Source organism: Oryctolagus cuniculus, chromosome 15, assembly GCF_051225735.1.
Source record: "Oryctolagus cuniculus isolate XC-2025 breed Fujian yellow rabbit chromosome 15, ASM5122573v1, whole genome shotgun sequence".
NCBI classification, from domain to species: Eukaryota; Metazoa; Chordata; class Mammalia; order Lagomorpha; family Leporidae; genus Oryctolagus; species Oryctolagus cuniculus.
Window position 1 is genome coordinate 32664815 of NC_142881.1, and position 26295 is coordinate 32691109.

General features: G+C 45.0%; 1 protein-coding gene across 12 annotated transcripts in view; it reads right to left on the bottom strand.

Moving 5' to 3' along the window:
* Nucleotides 1-7335: 7335 nt before the first annotated feature.
* LCOR (ligand dependent nuclear receptor corepressor) overlaps nucleotides 7336-26295 on the bottom strand; it is a 122376-nt gene continuing 103416 nt past the window's right edge. For all 12 annotated transcript variants that reach the window (XM_051823446.3, XM_051823443.3, XM_051823447.3 and 9 more), the window contains one exon: nucleotides 7336-15438. In XM_051823446.3, the coding sequence (XP_051679406.3) occupies nucleotides 11103-15438 (4336 nt within the window). In that variant the 3' untranslated portion in view covers nucleotides 7336-11102. The remainder of the gene's footprint in view (nucleotides 15439-26295) is intronic.

The following is a 26295-nucleotide window of genomic DNA, read 5'->3' on the forward strand; positions in this document are numbered from 1 at the left end:
CATGATGAAACACTGGCGCCTCTCTAGCCCTCCCTTGGCATCTCAAGGATCTGTCCCGTTTTCTTCTCCCTGAAGTTGGGCGTAACTCACAAAATGATGTATGGTTTAGATTATCAGGCACTGATTTTCTGTAGGCCTCAACACTATGCTTGAGCAGGTGTTGTTCTTTGGGTTCTTCGTGGGTGACAAGTTGAATGCGCGGCTTCAGCGCCACTCTGTCTGCCCGCCAGTGATCACACAAACACACTTAATATCAAAGAAGTTTAATATGCTGCAATAAAATAAGCGCCTTGAAAAAGCTCATGGAATCGACGTCAACGTTAGAGAAAACCCTCCCAATACCTCCTCTAGCTCCACACCCCATCCCTCAAAACCAAACAAGAATCTGAAACGACACAGGAAATCCTTCCAAGCTTGCACTGCCATGAGGGCCCCTTTACCAATACCAAGAACACAGTTTCCTACATGGCCTAAGAGGAAAGTAAAACACAGAAGCACAGAAGTCTACAGGATTTCAATATTTAAGAGACAGTACATATTCAAAGTTAAAATAACTCCAACTTTTATAGCTATACATATTGTTTTAAAGCAACTTAATATATTTTAAAATTTCATATATACACTCTCAAAGGTTCTTCAGGTGAGGTATGTAAACATTGTCTAATGAAAAATTCTCAATGTTTCAAACCAACAAATTCACAGCATACATTGAATTTTCATCCATTAAAGACACAGTATTGTCCTACACTCACTAACATAGTGGAAATCCAGGCCCAAGAGCTAACACACCCGATCTTCTGGGTTACCACTTGCAGCTTTTCTCATTCCATTGCGTTGAGGAAGACACCTCCACACAGGCCGGGATCACACACGTGGTCAGGAGGGGCGAGGCCCTCCAGGGCCCAGTCCCTAGGCATCCGGATCACTGGCTAAGACTCAGGACAGCCACAAGGAGCACGTGTGAACAACTACGCGACTGACCTCGGCAATGACAACACTGAGAGGAACCAGAAAGACCTTGAAAGGAACGGTAGAGATTCATTTTAGAGCTCCCTGAATCCACAGCTGGACCAGCAGCCCTGCCCTAAACTCCTTCCGAAGGGTCGGCGTGGCCTACAAGGAGAGATCCGACCCGGCACCTGAGTGTCAGTTACATTGCATGGGCCTCCTGTGACCCCTGGCCCCTTGAAGGCATTCACCAAGCCTCAGCCAGGACCCTGGGCTGTGCTTCTCATACAAGGTAGGCTGAACTTCTCAACATAGTAATGCATACTGGGAAAATAATGCCATGCTATAGTTTACAGAGACACCAGTGCACAAAGGCACTGGCCAAGGACCTTGGAGGAGCTCAATTTTGAAAACTACTTGTTCCCTGAGGGTAAACAGCAGGCTTCTATTGAGATTGAGGCTAATAAGGGAATTTTTATTACAAGGTAATAAGACTTGGGGAGCCTCGGGCCGGAATTCTATTTTACCCCCAACATGATCTAAAATGCCCCTCCCCCCACCCCATGCCCCACAAGTAGTCACCTCCCCAACAATACCACATAGGTCAATTGCTTTCCTCTTTGCTTGCTTTCAGGCTCAGCAATGGAAAGTGTAATCCTAATGCACCCACTTCAATCTAAAAAACACTAGTGAAAAATTCCAAACACCATCATAAATACAAAAGACATATTTCAAAAGCCTAAAAAACTACATTACTTCTATTAAGGGTTATCTGGGTGTGGGGTAATTATTCTTCACAAAGTTTAGGACGGTCACAAGGAGAGGCTGCGAAACAGCTTTAGAAACCTGTTGAACTGAACACGCTGGGAGAAGCGGAGGAGTCACTGCCCTCTCTAAATGACCTACGAGACTGAACCCCAGACACGAGGGCAGCTGTGTAGGCATCTCCAGCCCAGGCACAGAGGCGGCTTGTCAAAGGGCTAGCTTCCAAAGGTAGGTCAGACATAGCCAAAGCACACTGAATCGGTCACTTACACTTCTCTTTTAAAAAGCTCTTAGACTTACTCGACAGCCAAATGAGCTCTGCTTCAGCCTGATTTGGAACCTCTACAGGTTCACGGCAAAGTGTTCATTTTTCCAGCTATACGCCCAATTCTGACGTGTCTGGTGCTGGCAGGTTTCTCATCCATTGCTGGAGTTTGACGACGCAAGGGAGCGTGCAAACAGAAGCAAAAATTCAAGTACAGCAACCTCTCCTGCCAAGGCAAGCGGTCTTCGCAAGAGCTGTTCTACCCCCACCCTCTCCTCTGAGACAAGGGCCAATGTGGACCCCAGAATTCATGGTATCACCTAGGATCTTATTGCTTATGGGCAACACATCAGAAAGAACACCTGGAAATCTGCTCAGCAGATCTGGGTACTGACCACTGACGAGTTTATCATACATCTGTATATATAAACTTATATAATATATAACATAACCAGATGAGAAGAGGGGGCCGTTAAAGCTTGGATTTGATGTAGCGTTACAGATCAAATGCCCCAAACAGCTCTCAACCTGCTGGTTTTTGTTCTTTCTCCATGTGTGAACTGTGTTCTGAAAGGAAGTCCACTGCTCAAAATAGATTCTTCTAGAACACTACAATGCAAACCAACATCACTCAGAACATGAACTCTGTATACAGCACGTGTAATAAATATTTTTTAGAAAACTATTTACAACATTACTTCTGGTGAACATTTAGATGAGAGCAAAATGTATTTCTTCCTGCAAAGGTTAAAAAAGTTGACTGTCTAGTTCAGTGCTAAATTCCCTGGCACCTAGTTACCCATTCACATTTCATCTTAACATCAGATTTGCTTACAAACAGTATCTTAGAAAAAACATTCTCCAGCATCACTGTTCAAGTGTCCTCCTCGTTTGTTTAGAAAGACAAAGGGAGGCCATAAGGAAATATGCAAATTATGGTTCAAATGGACAACAAAAATCCCTGTGTGCCTGGTCCCCTGCTCCCTGCAGTCCTGAAGCTGCAGTTCTCAGTCCAGCGGGCAGGGCAGAATCAGGCCTCAGGAAGGGGCGCCCACCGGTGGGGCACAGGCAAGAGAACACACGATCACCAGGGAGCACAGGCTCGGGGAGATCTGGGGGTGCTGTGACCTGCAGACCAGGACTCCTGAGAAGTAAAGCTGAGTACATCTTAGAACAGATGGTCTTGTTCTGTAACCACTGGTTACAGGTGGGACTGGCCCACATCTGCACAGATGCTTGCTGAGACGGCGATGGGAGGTGCAGGAAAGACAAGCAGGAGGAGGGGGAGAGGTAGGGGGAGGGGAGGGGGAGGAGGAAGAGAGCCAAGGTGCTCATGAGTATTGTCAAGGTGCAGAAGGTAACATGCTTACCTCCCATGGTCAATGGGAGCAGAAATACACCTGAACGCTTTCTTCAGGCAGCCAGTGAGTGTGTGTGTGTTTGTGTGTGTGTATTTCCTTGCAGAAATACACCTGAAAGCTTTCTTCAGGCAGCTGGGGTGTGTGTGTGTGTGTGTGTGTGTGTGTATTTCCTTGTAGAAATACACCTGAACGCTTTCTTCAGGCAGCCGGTGAGTATGTGTATTTCCTTGCAGAAATACACCAGCTGGTGTGTGTGTATTTCCTTGCAGAAATACACCTGAACACTTTATTCAGGCAGCCAGTGTGTGTGTGTGTATTTCCTTGCAGGAATACACCTGAATGCTTTCTTCAGGCAACCAGTGTGTGTGTGTGTGTGTGTGTGTGTGTGTGTGTGTATTTCCTTGGGGTTACAACTAAGGCTCATTTCCCTGCACAGGCTGAAGTGAATGCTTGAATGTCAGGGGGTGTATATGAGGAATGGGCTGCTTGAGGCGAGCCCGATGCCACACTGGGCATAGCCATACCCACTGTGTGTTCTGGGGTAGGGTGACAGCAGGGTCAATGCTAAGGTTCCCATTCCCCACTGCATCTGCCTAAATTCCGTGAGGGTTTCAAGGCCGCATCTGCCTGCCTGACTGCACCATCTGCATGTTCCTGGCTGGGCAGGACAGCTGGTGAGGACGGTGGCTAGAAAGAACACTTTTTTAGAAAGCCCTTTTTAAGTTTTTTGTTGGTGGTTGTTGTTAAAATAAATACTTTCGTAGAAGTTTTCTGAACAGGAAAATATCACTATTTACACACTAAAATGAAATTCCACAGTGGTGTGTATCCATAATACTATTTAAATGTATCAAACCAGTCTCCCAGAACAATTGAGAGTGCACAAACCACAATGAAATCAATAAACTTAAGTGACAGTGGCTCTCAGAATGATCCCTGCCCATGATACAGATTTACAAAATTTCACAAATCTTGTTTGTATGGCATCTTTCTCCAAGATCCCAGTACTGTAGCATCAGTTACAGGACAACAGGAGGTGAGGATCATGGGAAATGGATGTGAAAACCAAGGTGATCAACGAATAGCATTGGACCCAATGGCTAAATACCAGACCATGAAAAAGTCAAAAGAGAAAAAGGTCTCCTGTGGCAAAACTGTGTTCAGTGAAGCACTTGGGGACGGGAGACTGTCCTGCAGGGGACGTCCCCTAGAAGGGGGCTGGTGGCAGAAGCAGAAGGAAGGAAGGGAAAGGCAAGGTACTAATGATGGCTCCTCAAAATGAGGTGAGTCAGGCCAGGCCAGAGGGCTCTGAACTTGTTCGGTCTAAAGCTGCTGGTGTGCCCAAAGGTTGCCACTGGCATGCTGGTATTTCTATAAGAAACCATGGTCTGGATTCAAGGCTCAAACAGGCAAAGACCAGCCATCTCCGCACACAAGTAATGACCAAAGCTTGGAGAGTTAAGAAGCTTGCAAATATACTCGATACAAAAGTAATACAGAGGGCTCCTGGGTCAAACCTAGCACGGTATGCCTTTGCGGCCAGGCGTTATTCTAGGCTGAGTTCACTAAATCATCAGTGTTGAGCCCTGCTGCAGTGGAATGTCTCTCCACCAGAGTTAAATGACTCTAATTCATAAACAAGAAGGTGACTGTACTTTTAGGCTGAATTACAGACCCTAGTAGATATGACTGTATGTCCATAATCAACAACAAATATTCAGTCAGGAAAGGAGAATATTTTTTTCTCTTTTAAATGTATAAGCATTATTCAGGAATAATGTCCAAGAGCAGCTGTGTACCAAAATCAACAGGCAAGATAACCTGAAATCTAGAAGAGCTGTCACAAAGCTGGACTCACGAACAAACAAAATGGGGCCTCAGATGACCACTGCAAGGATCAGTAAACTTGGGCTGTAAAGGGCCAGGCAGTAGCGCCTGAAGCTGTGTGCGCCACATTTAGCTTTATGTAAGAAGTCCACTTGTCCAATTTCTGGCATGTAATGCGGTGCGCCTGGTTTTCCAATGGGCAGCCTGCACTTTCACGTGGCCTGCATACTGAGAACCTGTGTTGAATGGGTGGCCCTAGCCGGGTGAAAAAGCCGTATGTTTATACTCATAGGGCAAAACATAGCTGCACAATTGCCCCTCTGAAGGGTGGAGCCTAAGATGTCCCCTAAGCACCGAGCATAAACCACCAAGGCTCTGGGAAAAAGATCACACAGACAGGAGGCAAGGGGAGAACTGACCAGCTTTGGTTCCATTCCAAGGGCAAAGGCAAGAGCAAAGACACCCTCCACACGTGCCCAAGGTGGATGCCCAACAGAGCATAGCACAGCGAAGCCTTGAGCTGGGAGCAGAACCAGAGAGCTCCAGTTTCGCCTGAGCCTGACCCTCTCGAACGCACAGAGGCTACACACCCAAGTCTTCCAGGACACGCACTGCAGAATGCAGGACTCTGGATGTTTCAAGGGATGAGTTCTACGGAAAGTGTCTCAAAAGGCTTCCTAAAATTCTGCTTGTTTTATACACAATAATATATTTTCCCTTGAAAAAGGATTTGGGAACATGCATGGAAGAGTACTTACTGCCAGGATATGAAGATGACCTTGCTGATGTAATATGCATAGTGTGGATTTCATATTTACATATAAGTTTCTAATATTTCAAGCCATAAGAAGACATGAAATTAATAGCTAACAACTCAAATTGACAATCTTGTTTCAAAACTGAAACAATTAAGTCACTCTATGGACACACTGGCAAAAATTTTTCAACTTCATTTTGAAAAACGACATAGAAACTTATCCTTAAGTTTTGAGGGGAGGGGAAAGATGAATTTCCTGGATCAGATCTAACGATTTAATCCCTAACTTCTCAGAATCATTTTTTTCCAGAGTACTTCAAAACCTGTTTTTTATCTGTTGCTTTTCTTTTTAAAAAGATTTATATTTTACTTGAAAGACAGTGAGAGAGAGAAAGAGAGACAGAGAGATCTTCCATTTGCTAGTTCACTCCCCAAATTGCCACAACAGCCAGGGCTGGTCTAGGCTGAGGCCAGTAGCCTGGAACTTCATCCAGCTCTCCCATGTGGGTGGGAGGGGCCCAAGCACGTGGGCCATCTTCTGCTGCCTTCCCAGGTGCATTAGCAGGGAGCTGGATTAGAAGCAGAGAAGCTGAGACTCAAACTGGTGCTCTGATACGGGATGCTGGTATTGCAGGCGGTGGCTTGACCCGCAATGCCTCCATGCCAGCCCCTGTTGGCTTATCTTTAATAACATTACTTTCAAACTATATGGCTGAAAAGATTATGCCAATACATTTTTGTTTGCCTAAAGGCTGATCAAAAATGTCATGAAGAATAAACAATGCTTTGAGTTTGGAGTCTGTTTCCCCTTTGTGAAGAAGTCTTTGTGAAGAAATCACATCTGTGATTTCAGAGGCTTAAAAGTGCATCTAAAACAATCTCCACTAATTTTAACAAAAATAAAAATCTTGACTTCAGCAGTAAACCAGAGGTGAATCCAGAGTCAGCTGTGTGACTGAAAACTCGGAGTGCAGCGAGAGGCCCAAGCCCCGGGACTTGAGAATGCTCACTGCCTTTCGCCCACAGCTTCTGGCTCCGCAGGCTGGGGAGGCCTGGCTCTGGTCACCACTGATGGCTGATTTGAGGGGAGACAGAATGCTCAGGCAGCTCACGTTTCAGGAGATGGTGGTCTATGTGAGGTACCAATATGTCTCTCTTCTAGCAAGAATACAGAAAAACGAAGGGGCAAGGGGAAGGAATGAAGGGAACAGAGAGATCAAGAGGCAAAAGAAGGGAGAAGAGAAGAGTCAGGGATTTGTTTTTGAAAAGGGATTATTTTCTGAAGCAGGGGGGCAGCAAATTGTTTCTTAAAGATCCAGGCAGTAGATAGTTGAGGCTTTGTGGGCCAAATGATCTCTGTTGCGCCTACTCAGTTCTGTCCCACAGACAATAAGTAAACAAACGGGCATGGCCATGTTCCAGTAAAACTTTATTTACAAAAACAAGCAACCAGCCCACAGTCTGCAGCCCCCTGACAGATCACGGAAAGCCAAGGGCAGCCTCCATTGGCTGACCTAAACCCAAAAGGAGCAGGTGTGCCTCTCAGGGCTACTGGCCAGACCTTCGGGACATTCCAGCCCAGTTCCAGGTGTTGTTGAGAAGGCACCAGACTTGCTGATGGCTAACACTACAGCGTCTGCAGTTTGTGCCACAGAGTGCGCTGTGCTTGCCTGTCTGCCTCTTAGGTCCACTCATCAATGGGACTGCTGTCGATACGTGACAGTGACAGCCCCTGCCTTCCCCACAGAGGCCACCATTACAAGGCAAGAAAGAGGCCAAACTGAAGTGATGCCTTATACCGATGATCTTCCTGTACAGTGAGAAATTCACCTGTGTAGCATGTGATGCATGGAAGGTCCCATCAGGAAGCACCACACAGGACAAGGGGTGATGAAGTGCACCTCTTCCAGCCACACTACTAAACAAACAGCAAGGCATGCAACCCACAGGCTAGGATCACTGTTTTGGATAAAGCCGTGTAGAAGTCTTGAACGAGGAATTCAAGGGACTAGCAACTGATTCACAGCGGCAGGGACACTCCTCTGAAGGAGGCCTCCCTGCTGCGCTGCAAGACTGCTACGGATCTGAGCGGCTGCAGGAGTGAGGCTCTGGACCCCAAGCGAGCAGTCTGTGTGTTGTCCTCCCACTGCAGGGGGCGGGGTGCCCAGGGCACAGAGAACGGGTCTTCTGAAGAGGCCCAGCTCTGAGGAAGCTGCGGGGGTGACCCCGTGTTTGCTTCCCAGGCATCTTCCAGCTCTTCTGGAAACTCGGAGGAGCCCGGTGGGCATCAAGTTCAGCCCCAGTCCTGGGGCAGTCATGCCGCTGAGTACAGGCCCAGGAGCAGAATTCCTGATCCGGAATCGGAATGTGGGCCTTGCACCCTTGCTTACGGCGGCGAGCCATACTAGAAGGTGGCTAGAGGGAGGAGGCCTCAGCAAGGGATGGAAACCAGAGTCCACTGTCAGCCTGGGCTTGGGGACATCTGGCCCACGGCGCTGCTAGCATGTGAGGTGTGAAAGGGCCTTCCAGGGGCGGCCCTCAGTTTTACTACTGTTTTCTTTGTTTTTGTAACAAACTTAACTGAATCAGCGAAAATGAGATTCAATAAATATAAAAACAATTCTAAACTTTAAAGTGTACTAATTATGCAGAATCTCAGTCTATTCAAATGTAGTTACCATTCTAAAGTGTAAGCTGATTTGAAAGATGATCCACTGCAGTGTCAAGTGTGTGATATAAATGCCTTTTCTCAAATGCAGCCTAGAAAGGGAGAGAAGGCTATTATTTTGAAGTTAGTTTTTAAAAATGAAGAACTTAGAAAAGTAATGGAATGAGTAATAAACTTGGAACTGGAAAAGTTCCACCCACTTACTACCTCTCACCTCTTCCTGACTGGACCCACGCACCTCCCAAGGTAGTCTAAATGCAGCCAAGGGGCACCTCTTACATGTAGCAATCTGCATGCCTGACAGTGGTAAACGTAAGCTGTTTAGGTCACCACACAAACAAGATCCAGTGACAACTATGTGAAAAGACATTTTTAAACCTTAAAACCATTTTTAAAAAAATAAACAAACCTACTCAAAACATATTAATGCTTCTGTGCAACTTAATGCTGAGAGAAGGTTGCCAACATACACACTCAGCAGTTTCATTAATATAGGTAGCTCCTGAATGGCCAAAGTCAAACACGCTTAAAATAAAAAAAAAGAAAAGAGAGAGAGAGAGAGAGAGAGAGAGAGAGAGAGAAAACCTCATGGGATATAGGAGACATTAAAAAATAAATGAGGGCTTCACTGAAGATTGTAAGCTTCACTATCTACGAAATCCAACACAATTCTCAATTTCTCACAAATAAAATGCTATTCTCCAGTCCTATCCAATCATTGGAAGCTTCCATGACATACAGTAAACCTTTCAGAGACTGGAGAGCTGGTCTGGTTTATCATGATGTGCATGAAAAAAAGTCCATCTGAGTTTATCTAAAGGGATCTGAAATAACCTAAGTGGAAAACATTTTCAATAAAAAAAGAGGGCAGCAGCTGTCTACACAAACTTATTTTGGTGACAGAACATGTTAAAGAAGCTGGCTTAGGCTTTAACAATCAAACTTCTTTTGCAGAGTGGCCCAGGGGAAATGTGTTTTAATGGAACAGTGTCACAGGCAACTGAGTTAAAGCCAATGCACCCGGTCTCAGGCTGCAACAAGGAAAAGCAAACAACACCAATTATAAATATTGCAGTTCTCACTTCTGAGCCACAGAGCAGAGCCTGATCTGCTATGGGCTGGAGTGATGCTACAAGCCATTCATCTACTAAAATGGCACTGATCAATCAGAATGAACCTCCACTCCAACAAGTATATTCACATCAGAATACACCAGCTAAAGTCAACTCTGGGAGTGGGGGAAGTGTGGGTGCACTACGAGATGCTGTGGCTGCTCTCCACCTTTCCATAACTCTGTGCTGTTTAGCCCTTTCTGAGTCTGGGGCCAAGAAGTCCTGGTGATGCTCATGGAGACACTGCATCACTTTTAGACCACCTGGCCTGTGCTAATGATGCAGCCCATGGACAATCTGGCACATTGCATGGGAAAAAAGAACTGTACTGTAAAACTGGCATTAGGAGACACATGTGGCCGACAACCACACGCAAATGTGCCCCAAAGCCTGGGTGCATAAATACCCTTGTACTCTTCTATCACTGGAAATACATCTTGGCTTTCTCTGAGTATGGAAGCACTCTGGTAGGAAAGAAAATAAGAAAAGTCATTCTCATCTTCATTGTCAAATTACAGCTAAAAGATGAAAAAAAAAAAAAAAACATTAGCTTTTTCCCCCAAAAGCAGAATGAAAACTTTAGAGTGCTAGCAAGCTTGAAAAGCCAAAAATGAAGAGGATGGTTAAGTAGCAGTGACACACTTTGGGGATGCTAGTAATTTCCAGAGGTCATAAGCCAGAATTAACCCCTGTGACACCTTTCTTCCCAAGAGCACGTTATTCAGAATACATGGTCTAAGCATGTGAGCAAAGGTGAGAGGAGTGACCAACAATGAGTATCTTTTTTTTCCCAAACCAAGTAACAGAAATATTAACCTTTTAAAATAATCCTAATAATCTGCATTTTCCACATACCATAATAATGATTTGGTTTAGCTTTCAAATATCACCAAAACAAACAAACAGGGTGGAGAGGGAAGTTCACGGTTGGGGTCCTGCAAGAAGGGACACCTGTTTGGGGAGAGATGTGCAGGGCGGTTGTTGGATAGCTCCTTTCATGTGCATGATGGTGGTCTTCTCGGCTACAGTACAAGTGCGTGTGCATCAAGTATAAAATACAAGCCTTTAATCACATAGATCAGCTTTTTAGCTTTTGTAAATCTAAAAACAAAAAGGATAAATAAGGCACTGTACTTTTTAAAACGAAAACTGCTTGGTTCCAAGTTTAAAACCCAAGGAACAACCAGAATATAATATATACCTTCCCTTACTCAGCCCTGGAGAAGGACTCTGCAAGCTCCCTGCTCCACCCGAGACGTACTCTCTGACATCTCAAGTGGGGGTGTTCGCCATTAACTGTAACTCGAAAGGCTTGAGAAGCTTATAAAAGCAGATTCAGTTAATGCAAAATAAAAGTTACTTCTCTGGAACAGGTCTACTCGGGGCTGCTGCTCTCCCGTCACTTTGCATCCAGCCGCCTCCGTTTGCTATGGGAAGAGTCCAGCTTTGCCTTCAGCTTTCGCTTTCTCTGGGCCGCTCTGTTTTCTGGTTTTTTTGCCAAAGGTCTGGCGCGCGTCTTTCCACTGCTCTGCTTCCTGTTTGCGGCTTTCTGCGGCCTGGAAGAGGACTCACCTGCCCCCTTTGGCTTTGCAGGTTTCGTTACTGTTTCCGAGGCAGTGGGCAGGGTAGGTCTTTTGCTTGTGTTCTCTTTTTCTTTCCTGGAGGGAGGGCAGCTCTTTCCAGAGGACTTTTTAGGGATCTTCACTTTATTTTCTTTCAAAGACACCTTTTTGGGCAGTTGGCTGGCTTTGTCCCTTGCAGTTGGCTTCCTGGCTGGAGGGGTTTTGGTGGTTCCATCAACATGCTTTTCTTTGATGGCTTTCACCACTGGTCCCCTGTCCTTACTGTCCTGAGTACCGATGCCCTCCGTTCTCTTACGTTTATTCTGAGCTTCTGCTTTAACCAAAATTTCAGACACCTGCTTCCCTTTCCTTCCCTTCATTCCTTCAGTGCTCTTGGGCTTAATGGGAAACCCTTCTGCATCCACTTGCAAGGCAAGCTTGGGGGACATCAGCGGGTTGATGCAAACACTCTTGCGACTCTGTTTGCTTTCCACAGCCGGACCCAATGAGCTTTCCATTTTCTCGTTCTTGACCAAACGTTGTTGGGCTCTGAGCTTTCCTCGAATATTGGAGTATTTCCTAAGGATCCTGGTACTGGCGGGAGTAGGCAGGTTTGTGGGACGATGGCTGTTTCTCTCGTCCTTGACATTCTCCACGCCATCCTCAGAATGAGGGTTGAGGCTGGCATCATTGCCATCCTCTGGATCCACTTGGTCAGCATTTTCTCGAAGTTTGGCCCAGAGCTTCTGTGTTTTCCAATTATTCCGAGCAGGAGTAGCTCCAGGAAATTTCTTTAAGTGTTTCTTCAAGCGTTCCGCCTGGAGTGAGCTGGGGTACGGGCTAGATGGAGAGTACTTCTGAAGGGGATGTTTGACTGGGGGGATGTCTCCTGGAAGACGGGTATTGAGCTTCTTCACAATGACCAGTGATCGGGTTTCTGTTGTCTCCAAGAACCACTTACAAACGTTAGACAACTTAAAGTTTGACATGAACAGCATCTGAACAGGAGAAAGCTTCTGAACCTCCAACGAGCCTCTGCATTTCCGTGATCTTTTCTTGCTCTTCCAGATCTCCTTCAGTTTATCTGACCTGTTCCTTGCTCTTGGTGTTGCCTGGACTTCCTTCTCCAGTTGAATCCAGCCCTTCTGAACTTTCATGTACTGGGCGTTGAAGTTGGCGATGAGCTCCTGGTTCTCCTCCTCAGCACACCATTCCATAAACTTTGGCTGCTCGTCCGCCACTGTCTCTGTGTCATCCTCATCCTGGGCATCTCCACTCTCTGTGGCCTTATTTTCCTTTGGCATCGGGCTTCCTCGTGCAGCTTCCTGTTCAGAAGTCACTTTCGTTGTATCCACGGAGTCCAGAGAGTGAGTGTGTCTTAGGTTGTAGGTTGAAGAGGTCAATCTTTTTGGCCTTGCTACCAATTTTGGTGGCCCAACAGCATCACCACCTCCACTATCTGATGAGCCAAGTGGGCCAGAGGGGGTGTCAGTGCCATCGCCTTTATGCAGGGTGTTTTCGCTGCCTCCCTCGTTCACAGCCTCCTCCACCTCCTGGGCACATGGATGTCCTGGCTTCTCTTTGGACTCTTCCAGGGCCCTCTTACAAGGGATACTTGCTTTGGGCACAGGAGCATTCCTCTCCCCTGTCTTAGATTCAACATAGATTTCCAGTCTCTCTGCAGGCAGTGGCTGGCTAATGGAGGCTATGGGGTCACTGCTGGGGAAAACTTCTTCCCCCACTGTGTCTTTTGCTAGCATGTTTTTAAAAGTCTGCCTGGTGATGACCCCACTGCTTTTGCCCTCCTGCTGCTCAGCACCCTTCTCCGCAGGGTGTTCGTCGGCAGGTGGGTTTTCAGGGTCCTCCCGAGCTGCTGTGTGGGCATGGTTGACAGGAGAGCCCTCGGGTGTTGTCCTGCCAGCGTGGCCTTCCTTTTTAGCATGTTTTGCACCAGGGGTTTTAGCAGCCTTGACCTCAGGGCAAGGCAAGGAAGAATCTGAACTCTGATTTCTTAGGCACCTATCAGCAGGGGATGGATCAGAGAGCTGGCTCCTTAAGCACCTGTCAGAGGCCTCGGGGAACTTTTTCCCTTTTTTCTTCTTGTCCAGATTCTCTTCGGGTGAGTCAGTGGTTGGATCGCTTGTGTCTTTCTCTGAGGAGGATCTTGCATCACTGTCCTCTGCCTCTAACTGTTCTCTCTCACATGCTGGCTCAGGATCCTCAGTCTCACTGGCTGGGTCTTTGCGAGTGAAGATGCTGTCTTCCTTCAGGAGCGGGATGGCGTCCAGCTCCTGAGTGTCTCTCGTTGTGGCCTCAGGACTGCTGCTTTGGTCATCCTCAGCCCTCCCCAGACTCGTGGGAGGCTCCAAGCCCAAGGGCGGACTGTGATTTCGTGAGATGAGAGGACTTTCTCCTCCACTGACTGCTTCAGGAGAAGAATGAGGCCTAGAGACATCTTCCCTGCCTGCCCCCGAGGTGCTCTCCGTAGTGGGAACCGAGGGGCAGTCCTGGGATGCACTCATCTCCTCGGCGTCCAGCAGTGGGTCTGGCTGCTGGTCTCCCGCAGGGGAAGACACTCCGCTTGCTATGGGAGCCGAAGCCGCGGGGCTACCTTCTGGCCTGTCCTCTTCAGGGAGCCAAGCAGGGAGAGGACACAACGGGCTGGCAGCTGGTGTCTCCTGTGACTCGCGGGGACTGCTTGGATTTGCTCTGTTCATGGTGCAAACCTCAGGCTCTTGAGACTCTTTCTCGGATGAGGCGTCTTGGCCTCCCTCCTCAAGGAGGCAGATGATCTCCTTACCAGGTTCTTCAGGGGGGTCTTCTCTGGGAAGCTGTCCATCTATGGTATGTCTAAGGGGTGAAGCTGTAAGGATCTGTGTGGGAGTAACCACTGCCTCAGATGCTGGCAGCGAGCAGCTTGCTTTCTCCTGGGAGTGTAAATTTCGGGCCAGTGTGCGAACAGTTGGCAGCTCACAGCAGTCGCCATTGAAAAAGTATCCTCGAGTACTCTTCCTGGCAGTCTTCCGGGAAGACAGTATGGACCTCTGATGCTCAAAGTGGCATTCTGTTATTGGCTGACTGATATAAACAACATCGCACTGATTATCATAGTCATTGATCCTCAACCCTGACGCCCTTTTACTTTTCCGAGCTGTCTTAATGGAGGCTGACATCATCTTGGCTCGTGAATGCCCATTAGATGCTTTGTGACCGGCTGGCACAGGGCTCGGGGTTAACCAACCATCTTTGGAATGATCAAACTGGCCCTTATCACTGGGATGTAAATGGTAACCTACCTTATTTCTTCCTAGTGAGTGAAGATGGTTCTCTTGCTTTGGCCTTGCATCTTGTTCATCTGCCTCTAACTCCTGGTGTGAAGGTGTTTTTGAGCTACACTGTAAAGCATTCTCCTTGTCAGCAGTTCTGGGTGAGCTTCCCATAAACCCTGAGTCCCAAGCCTCTTCGGATAAAGCTTTGAATGAATTTCTTTGAGAAGCAACACAGCTATTGCCCTCCTCACTATTCTCAGCTGCCACTTTTACTGCAATTAAACTTTCTACTAAAGCTGAACTCTGCATATGGTCTTGACCATCGCTGCATATTTTCACATTTGAATCTTGCTCCTGTCCAGTGGTTTGCCCCTCCAAGCTTTTAGAGTTGTGGAGGGAGCTTAATGAGGAAGAATTACATGCAGTGAGGTATCCTGCAGTGGAACTATCCATTGAACTGCCAGAGTTAGGTTTAGTGGTTGCAAGTTCAGAGGCATCTTTCTGGAGAAGAGTCAAGACATTCTCTCTTCCATCTGCAGGGTTTGTCTCAGGAGGAGGGGGCTCTTTCAGGGTCTGTTCTGTCAAGTGTCGAGGGCTAGGCGAGCCTGATGAGTCTACAAACAAATCTGCAGGAGTAGCAGACTTCATATCAAGACACACAGCATCCTTTTCCTTATGTTTGGTGCTTAGCTGGGCACAGCCAGCGTTGCAAGTAGATGCATCCATTGCTCCCAATTCAGAAGGCTGTAGGTCCTCGGTGCCTGGTTGAGATTCGGTGTACAGGTCGTTCAGAACACGAATGAATTGCTTCTGATGATGAGTGCACAGTTTGACCATAAACTTCTCCAGCGGGGACTTCGAATGATGGTTAGAATCTACTGCTATTGCCTCTGCTGAGTTCTCACTAGACAAAGAGAGAGAATGAATTAGTATGGTCATTTTCCAAAAAGCCCTTTTTGTACTATGAAATTCATCAGATGTTATTCACAGTATACACAGAGTGGCAGCACTCTGGCCAAAACCGCTTTTAAGTCAGTCCATTCACTTCTGATTCAATTAGAGTATTTTCCTAATTAAAATATAAAGCCAGTCTGCTCTAGCTTCGATTTTTAGTGACAATATGCTTCATACTTTTGAAGTGACTGTTCAGATATAATTTTTATCTTGAGAAAAGGAATATTTGAAAGTAATTTTTTTATCAAAAAATAAAATTTTGGCCACACTATCAAAACTCGTTGGATCAACATATACAGGGTGAGCATCCCTAATCCAAAAACCTGACATGCCTCAAAATCTCAAACTTTCTCAGCACCAACATGATGCCCCAAGTGGAAATTTCCACACCAAGACACTTCGTTTTACGCACAAAGCATGAATACTGTATGACATCACCTTGTGTTTAAGAAACATATGTGTTTAAGAAACATAAATCAAATTTTGTGTTTAGACTTGGTTCCATCTCCAAGATATCTCAAGTATATTAAGGATTCCAAAATCTAAAAATAATGCAAAATCCAAAACACTTATGGTTCCAAGTATTTTGGATATGGGATCCTCAGCCTGTATTTCTGATTTATACCTGGGTATTCCTGTTAAATAATCATTGGTTATAAGATCACAACACTGACAAATGTTCAGCACACTATATCACAAATCCCGGTTTAGAAGTACTTAAAGGACTTATAGTTTTCAGATGGTTTCTCAGCATGACCAATTAGTCAGACTTATAATACTGCTAAGAGTGACACAGGGATCCTTTTACCCCCTTCCTAGGGCTTCAAGAGACAGAAATCAATAATTCTACATTTCAGACACATTAAAAGGTAGAATGACAAGCAAATCCTGATTTGTAGCCTCTAAGTGAGGAAACAGATGGGAAATTGCAGGTCAACCTAAGGCAATAGTAGTGTACAACATTTTCACCCAAGCCTCCACCGTCACATTCTCCCAGACCCAGATCTTCAATAAACAGTGATCCACAAAAGGTTATCTACACTGAAGAATCCCTCTCCAGCATTTCTGTAAGTTATCCAGGACAAACTCTTCCAACATAACCCAAGCAGTGTGGCTAGCAGGAAAGGCTGATACTAGATTCAAGATAGGCTAAAGGCAGGACCTGCTTGAAAGGCCTGGGTACAGTGCCTGGCTGTCCAGGTTTCACCAAGCCCATGCAGTTGGAGCCCTCCAGTTTCCTGGAATCTGACTGAACTTCTCAACCCCCTCCCTCTGGATGGTACTTCCTCAAAGGACTACTATTTGACTATACATGAAAAACGGCAAGAGCACAGAGGGCAGCCTAATAAACATGCGCTGAACAGACTGTTTGATAGCACCTTCCAGCTAACACTTCTTGTTCCCAGCCTTGGACTTTTCTCTCCTCTACATGAGGTACTCTTCTGGAAAGGCAGATTCAGACAACTCCCTCCACCTTCCGCCGCACCCTCCACTGGCCTCTGGAGCAGCATGGCTGGAGTGGACGGAGTGCAGGCTGTGGAATATTCAATGCCTAGATTCCACTTGCAGTTCTGGCATTCACTATCTACAGAATCTTAGGCAAGTCATATAATCTCTCTGAACCTTGATTTCTTCATTGTAAATTTGGAGTGAATATCAGCATCTCAAAGGCTTGTTGAGAGATATCAGATGACATTCATAAAGCACAAAAGAATAGGTGCAGAGAAAATGTTAGTTTCTCTGTTCCTGACTCAGGGAGATTTTTAAGACCAAACGATGAATATAGCTGTCGAAACACCTCTAAACACAAAACAAAACCAGGAAACAAATTATTCCAATCTGCTACTTACCCTAAACTGCCTTACAAGAAGAAAGGTTACACGTTCTTTTCACAACTACCGAGACAGTAGTGTTATCCACTGGTGCCACGGGCTTCTCAAAGGGCCTCCATCAGACCAGGCTGAGACAGTAGAAACGTTTTATAAGATAACTAACTCAAACTTTTTTTTTTTTTTTATTTGACAGGTAGAGTTACAGACAGTGAGAGAGAGAGAGAGACAGAGACAAAAGTCTTCCTTCCGTTGGTTCACTCTCCAAATGGCCGCTGCGCCGATCTGAAGCCAGGAGCCAGGTGCTTCCTCCTGGTCTCCCATGCGGGTGCAGGGGCCCAAGCACTTGGGCCATCCTTCACTGCCCTCCCGGGCCACAGCAGAGAGCTAGACTGGAAGAGGAGCAACCGGGACTAGAACCCAGTACCCATATGGAATGCCGGCGCCGCAGGCAGAGGATTAACCAAGTGAGCCACGGCGCTGGCCCCCTAACTCAAACTTGACACTGATCACTGAATTGTGACTATATCAAGAAAAAACATTAAAGAAGTATTACAAATTATGCAAGGATATGGTGAACTCTGAAGTACATGACAGCAACAGACTAAAATGTACCAAAGAAGAAAAGACCAAAAGCAACTGGAAAAATGCAGAGTGTTCTGCCTATCCTCTTTGTGCTTTGCTAACTGTAATTACATGTCAGAAAGAAGTTTTAAAACAGTAACAGCAAGAGCAGGCATCTGGTACAGTGGGTAAGCCGCTGCCTGGGACACCCGCATCCCATGTTGGAGTGCTGTTTGTTTTGCTCTGCTTCTGATCCAGCTTCCTGCTAATACACTTCCAGGAATGCAGCAGGTGATGGCTCAAGTACTTTGGTCCTTGCTACCCATACTGGAGACCTGACTGAGTTCTGGGCTCATGGCTTTGGTCTAGTCCAGCCCTGGCTACTGAGGGTATTTGGGTATTGAACCAGCAAGTGGAGGACCTCTTTCAAATAAAATGAAAATAAGCAAAAAAAATTTTAAATAAACAGGAAACATCTGGAAATTCAGGAATAAGCCCCTCCTGTTATGTGAGAATGACGAATTCTACCTTCCTTCTTTGGACAGTGAAGACAACAGTGAACCCCTGGATGAGTGACTGCTAGTCATTTCCACTCTCAATGAGATACACCAGGGAGCTCAATGGACTCCTGCACGCAGCAGCAGACTTTCCAGCTTGTGAAGTCAGCAGGAGGCCCCTGCTGGAGAACTCACCCAGGAGGCATTTGTGGCTATGTTTACCAGGTGGTGCCAGTAGTGTAACTGGCATTAAAGACTCCAGCATGTGTGAGGAGGGTGGAAGGCAGCTTTGCCACTTAATAAGTTATGTGCTCTTGCCAAACCACTCAACCATTCTGGGTCTCAGTGGAACCCTTACCCATCTACCACTTAGAACTGCTGAAAGGGAAACCTACCAAGTTTATGCAAATATCAGCTACACTGTCAGCCAATGAAATTAAATGTGCTTTGATTAAAAAAAAATAATATGGAGATCAGGAATGTGCATTACTGCTTTCTTACAACTCAAAACAGTGAAATTTCTGGATAAAGCTTACCCTTCAAGTACCAAACATTTTAAAACAACTATTTAAGATTAAAAACACTTTACTTATAAAGACTGATGGAAGTCTTGAAAAATCACATTACTCTGAATACATCTTATACTGTGTTAACATTCAGGATCATTACAGTGTACACTACTGAAGTTTGGCTATAAATTTTATTACGCAAGCTGAAATATACTGATAATTTTGGAGACTATTTAGTTATAAGTACATCTGACTTTCAATTAAAAAAAAGTCATAGTGGTAGCCATATTTGATTAAAATCTTTCTTCCTATTGGCTTCTAAATAGCCAGCAGCTGATTTTAGAGTTCTACTTCATCCCACAATGAGTATGCACTTCTACTTACCAGCTGAGAAACTCTACCCTACTGCTGCAGTGGTACTTTAAAAATAAGTGGGCTCTGAAGGAGGGCTTGAGTTTTATGAGTAAGTACGAGGATTTTCTAACAACTTCAGCTGTGCAGGCTTTTATTGCTCAGTTCCTGGTTCCTGGATTGTTACTGATGTTTCCAAGAATATATTCCAAGTGTATTTTAACAACACACGAAGGCAAAAAGGTTTGACAAAGGATTGTGGAAAAAGATTAAGAAGCACTACAGCATCTTCATGTAGAAAAAAACTGAGGTGATACCTGGCTCTCCTTGCTACAATGCTGTGAAATGCATACAAGCATACTTTAAAAATTTCATGGAAAAATGGAATTAGTGAGTTTACTTTTGTGCAAAATATTTTGTCAAAATACATGGAAAATGTGTATTATGAAAAAACTATACATGAATTTCAAAGCCTGCACTGGGGACTGGTGTTGTGACATAGTGGGTAAATGCACCACCAGCGATGCCGACATCCCAAGTGGGCGTTGGTTCATATCTCTGCTGCTCCACTTCTGATGCAGCTCCCTGCTAATGGCCTGGAAAAAGCAGTGGAAGAAGGCCCAATTTGGGCCCCTGCTGCCCACATGGGAGACCCTGATAAAGCTCCTGGTTCCTGGCTTTGGCCTGGTCCATCCCTGGCTGTTGTAGGCATCTGCGGAGTGAACCAGCAGATGGAAGATTCTCTCCTTCTGGCCTGGTCCATCCCTGGCATCCTTGTTTTAGTTTCTTATAATCCGAATATTTATTTTTAAAAAAGTAACTTCAACTTCCTAAAGTTTATTTCTATTACTGTTTTCTTCATGTCAAAATAAAATGGGCATTAGTCAGCTTTGCCTAAGTTTTAGATGGCAAGTCTTTAGCTTTGCTTTTATTTACTCAATGTTTCCAGTGCCTTAGACCTTGACTAGAACCTAAATACAGCACTTGCATTAATCTGAAACACTCTTAGGCAGCTAGTAGCTGGTAGGGAACCCAGAGAGGCAGCTTCTGTCCTGCAGACCATGTCTCCAACTCGACCAAAGGGGAAGCAGTATGCTGTAGTTCAGTGGTTACAGTCTGTATCACACTCGTCCTTCCCATCCAAGAAAAGACGACTGAATATTAAGAGAATTCATTACAGACATGAAATCACTGGAGTTCATGTTTCTTTTGCTCAAAAAGAGGCTCTCTATAATAGTTTAAGTGAATTAGTTTTCGATCAGAAATACCTGAATACCACTACTGCAGCTCAGTAAGAACACACGAGTTGGTCAATGGGAGGAACGGCTACAGAAGACAAGTGGGAACCTGGCTCCCAAGTGCCAGAATCAGTTTTATCTCCCTGGTTAAAAATGGCTTGCATGACCTTGACCACATTTTCTATCTTCAGCTCAATGCCCAATTCTTGAGGGTGTGGTAAAAGGATAAGATAATATTCATAAAAACTTTAAAAGGTACAGTTTAAGAATGATGTGTTGTTTCACAACCATATCTTTAATGATTTACTCAGTGATGTTTTTCTAGATCAGAGGTTAGACACAACTGAACTCGCCTACTTAGTCAATACTGCAGTACTTAAAATTCCTGAAGGAAAACATTCCTGTGGTTAATATAAACGGTGCATGGTCAATGCTCATGCTATTTCAGGATGAAAGACAGATCAATTAGAGAAGAGATATGGCAGAGAGCTGAAATGGCAAGTTTACGCATCTAGAATTTCAGGGTGATAGATTCAGGTGCTCTCTCCAAGACTGCCTGATGGGCAAATGCAACACCAACGATGACCAAAGTACATTCTTCTTAACTGGAGAAGGTCAACAGTGATAGTGATGTTTTGATGGGAACTATTCCAAGTGGCAGAAAAATACAGTTCCAGGAAAATATGAAGGGGCAGAGAAAGCTTTATACAGAGACTTCCAGTTAGAGGAGTTGTAAGTTAACTGGCTTGACTCTTCGCTTTAAATAAAACATAAAGATGCATCCTCAGATCCCCTTCGAGGTATGAGTTCTAATTTTTTGCCAGAGGACAATCTGAAATTACGCTCCTTAATCCCTTACTTCAGGCCCTGCAAGCTCACAGGGCATAAATATATTCAAGTACCTGGATAAGTCTGCGGACAAGTTCTCACTCTACACTGGGAAATGCATCTGCCTTTGGCTGGTTCACATCTATATGCCTTCCATACTTGGATACAGATATTCCAAGGGCTATGACAAATCTGTATATACACTGGAGAAGGCAGGAATGGGTGTGGAAATTGACTTTTTCACTCAAGAAAGCCATGCATAGTGCACCTCTAAACCACTGAGTAACCAATTTTATTTTTCCCATGGAACTGGGCAGTAAAAGGATAGGCAAAAGTAGCACAGAAAAGTGAGAAAGTTGGTAAGATCACAGAATAGAAAGTGACCTCTTCAAATCAGCTTAATACCTGTTTTCCAAGTGACTGAAATCTAAATTACCTAAACTTGGATTTGGATAGAATTTAGATAGGAAAAGCCATTCTCAAACTGAGGGCTGAAGAGAATGAGTCCTTTCCCAGGGCCCAGAATCATGGAGGATGGGGTTGTGTGTGTCAAATCCAGGACCATATTAGGAGTCCCAGCCTGAGAGGTCCCCACTGCTGACGGCAGCATGGCTTCTTGCTTAGGTTCTTAACGAACTACTGATCTACACAAACAGGCACACAATCCCTTCGAAAATAGCTTTTGAAGTTTACCATGTTCTGAGTTCTTTTTTTTTTCTGGACAGGCAGAGAGTGGATAGTGAGAGAGAGAGACAGAGAGAAAGGTCTTCCTTTGCCGTTGGTTCACCCTCCAATGGCTGCTGCGGTTGGCGCGCTGCGGCCGGCACACCGCGCTGATCCGATGGCAGGAGCCAGGTACTTATCCTGGTCTCCCATGGAGTGCAGGGCCCAAGCACTTGGGCCATCCTCCACTGCACTCCCAGGCCACAGCAGAGAGCTGGCCTGGAAGAGGGGCAACCGGGACAGAATCCGGCGCCCCGACCGGGACTAGAACCCGGTGTGCCGGCGCCACAAGGTGGAGGATTAGCCTAGTGAGCCGCGGCGCCGGCCGATGTTCTGAGTTCTAAAAGCAGACAGAACACAGGTTTCAAAAACCTATGAACTGACCATGTGAACTGGGGAAAGGAGAGGCATTTCCAAGGGAACCTAATGTGCATGAAGCTGTCATTTGCTAGCTTTTCTGTATCTCAGGGCTGAATATCCCTGGTAAGAGCCTGTTACTAGGCTCTTAAATACAACAGATGCAGTTCAAGGCTTGAATTTCGTATCTCCTATTTTTCCACTTTAACCAGACTGTCAAATTTAATTAAATAAAAATATAACCAAAGAGATTCTCATATTCACTGTTTTACATGTCTTAACTCTATAGCCAAACATACCAAGAAGCCAAAATCTAGTCAGAACATTAGCTGGAGAGCAGACGTCAGAGAGTATGGCTCACTAGGCACAGCAGGAGTATAACGGCCTCACAGGACAGGCAGTTCTCATCAACTATTTGCTTCTAAAAGGGGTTGCCCGGCCCCCACACCCCACAATCAGGGTTTGTTTTTGACTATCATCCCAGGTAAGACTTATGCAAGACGAAATATATTACATTTGGTGTTAATTTAAACAAAAAGAGGATTGGTTCCGAGACTGTGAAAGACAGTTGGGACTGGATGGAGTAAATTTTTTTAAATGATTAACTCCTGGAAGTTATATCCTTATGTGATATAACTAAATACCAATTTGGTGAGACCACAAACTTTAATTAGTAATCTAATATATATTATAGTTATGCATCCTTAGAAAATACTATGAAACAGACATTAGGAAACAACATGGTAAATTCTGACAGAAGACAGCTATGCCTAGGGCAGATTTGAACTGCACGAGATTCACTAGCCTCACTGACTTAGTATAACCAGGTTAGAGAAAGGCATGGATGCTACAGGCGTAACTGGTATGGAAGAAGGTCAGCATTCTTGAGGATGAGAGCTCCTAACAAGCCAGGGAGACTGGACTACTGCCCTTTAATTCCCAATTTAAATGGCCAGCACAAGAATGGGACTAGAAAAATACCATTGCTTAAGCAGATTAGACAGAGGTACTCACTCTCCAAGAGGGACAAAATGTATCATTTTGTGATGCTCCTTTAAAGGTGAATGAGGCAAAAGCAACACCTGTTGGAGCACTCAGCAGAAGCCAAGCACTGGACAAAGTTCTTTCTATACTGTCCCTGGTAACTTGCAGTATTGTGTACTACCATATAATTTATAATGAGCTTCAACAGAATACTTGGGGGGTGAGGGAACTGAGAAGAGTCAGTGTCCAAACAAGATTCCTGTTATATAATGAGTATATATTTCATCTGTAGTAATAATCTCTATAAAAATGCACACCACTACCTTGCAGGCTGTGTGTGCCTGAACAGGAGCTAAATCTAAAGTCAGTATGAGGAGCTGACAAAAGGGCATTAAATAGTTCTCATGATACATTCCAGCAACACAGCTTGTTCCTCCCAAGAAATAAACCTACATGACAAATGTCCTTAGCTGCTTTTTGGTTGAAAGGAAGACTAGCAGAGCATTAGATAACCAAATGCACATTTGATGGTGTCTTGATTTTTTTCATTGTGATATTTTCTATGTCCTAAGTTTTCTCATGTTCTCTTGAGGTTCAGTCTCTCTTCTTCAAACTGATTTAGGACAATATAAATTTTTGGTATATCCTAAAACTTCAAGAATGGCAAATTCTACTTTTGCTATCACATAGTAAATCACCAAAAACTCAATCAATGACAGCACCCTTCATCAGTAACTAACTGCAATTAAAGAACACAGACCACTTTGTAAAATATAAATATTAAAAAGGACTCCTATGATACCGTATGTAAGATCTGGTGTTAGATCTCAATTATTCACCTTACAAATGTTAGGTGAAGGGCCAGCGCTGTGGCATTATGGGTGCAGTGCCAGCATCCCATATGGCTGCTCTACTTTTTTTTTTTGACAGGCAGAGTGGACAGTGAGAGAGAGAGACAGAGAGAAAGGTCTTCCTTTGCCGTTGGTTCACCCTCCAATGGCCGCCGTGGCCGGCGCGCTGTGGCCAGCGCACCACGCTGATCCGATCCTGGTCTCCCATGGGGTGCAGGGCCCAAGCACTTGGGCCATCCTCCACCGCACTCCTTGGCCACAGCAGAGAGCTGGCCTGGAAGAGGGGCAACCGGGACAGAATCCAGCGCCCCAACCGGGACTAGAACCCGGTGTGCCGGCACCGCAAGGCGGAGGATTAGCCTAGTGAGCCACAGTGCCGGCCCTGCTCTACTTCTGATCCAGCTCTCTGCTATGGCCTGGGAAAGCAGTAAAAGATGGTCCAAGTCTTTAGGCCCCTGCACCCACGTGGGAGACCAGGAAGAAGCTCCTGGCTCTTGGCTTTGGATTGGCCCAGCTCCAGCCATTGTGGCCAATTGGAGAGTGAAGCAGCAGATGGAAGACCTCTCTCTCTGTGTAAATCTTTCAAATAAATAAATCTTTAAAAAAAAAAAAAAGGCGAGGCAAAGAGGGTGTACGTAAGTATTTTACAATTTAAAATATAGGGATAAGCAAAGCATCTCTATATCTACCGTTCTGAGATGCTCCAGGAATTAACAGTCCCTTATAACCATCCTTTACCCGACCCCACTCTAGAAACACTTGAGGCTACTGCCAATATACTGGGGGAGGACTATGTGGAATTATTTGTGTATTCAAGTTCTTAGGAGTATTAAAAGTATTAGAAGACAAAACATAACTGGATGTATCTATATCTACAAGCCTAAAGATTAATAATGGTCACATTTTTCACTAGGGTCCATCACTTTTCTTGCTACCCATGTACTTCAAGTTCAAATACACAGGCTGATTCTGCTTGGAAAATGCTATAGTGTTAGCTTCCTGCCACCAGTTTCTCTTCATTTTAGTGTCTACTTCACATTACTATGAACTGCCATCTTCCTAAAGCCCAAATCTGTCCTTGTCATCATCTGCTTAAAACTTCTGTCAACTTCCCTTGGTTGACACTCCATTCTCCTTAGCAATCTCACCAGGGGGCCATGTAAGATAGTTCTTACTCTACTCTCATAGTTTGTTTTTTTTTTTAAGTGAACAGCATGTACGCTGCATGGTAAGTTTATACAACTGTTTTCTCCACTGTTCTGTGAGCTTCCTCTAGGTTAAGGACTTTGTCCTTTCTAACTTGGTAGCTTCAGTGCCTTGAGTTGGGGCTCAGCTCATTGTAGCATTAGGTAAATAATAAATGAACATACCAAATAGGTTAATATGTAGTGAAAATACTAATGCATTTTTCAAGGCAAAAAGTAAACATCTTGACAAATAAACAGAAGGAAAATTATACTCTTTCAATGAAAATGAGTTCGATTAACAAGGGAGAGAACTCTGAAGGTTGGACAGTAAGTATATAGGCGCCTAACCACACAGATGGTTCCTGGTGTGCTCTCAGGTAGCAGGAAAACCCAAATGAAAAGGTATGGTTTATATAATGGTTTTCGAAAGCCACTATAGTTTTTGAGCAATCCAGAACAAGAAACACTTTTTGCAAAGTGACCCAGTAGATATATTCTAGTGTGTATATGTATACAATGAAATAAAATTTTCAGTTAAACAGTGTTGACCCTTCTATACGCTTTTTTTTTTTTTTTTTTTTAATCCTGGTTAGGTGGCAGGCGCTTGGTGTAGGGGCTAAGTAACTGCTCGAGATGCCCACATCCTGCATCTGAAGGCCTGGGTTCCCATCCCAGTTCTACTCTCCATTTCAGGCTCTCAGTTACTGTGCACCCTGGAAGACTACTTGAAGTGGTGGCTCAAATAATTGAGTCCCTGCCACTCACATGAGAGACTCAGCCTGAATTCCTAGCTTCTGGTTTCAGCCTGGCCCAGCCTTGACTGTTGAAGGGCATTAGAGCAGTGAACCAGAAGATGGGAGTTTTCTGTCTCACTCCACCACCCCTTCCC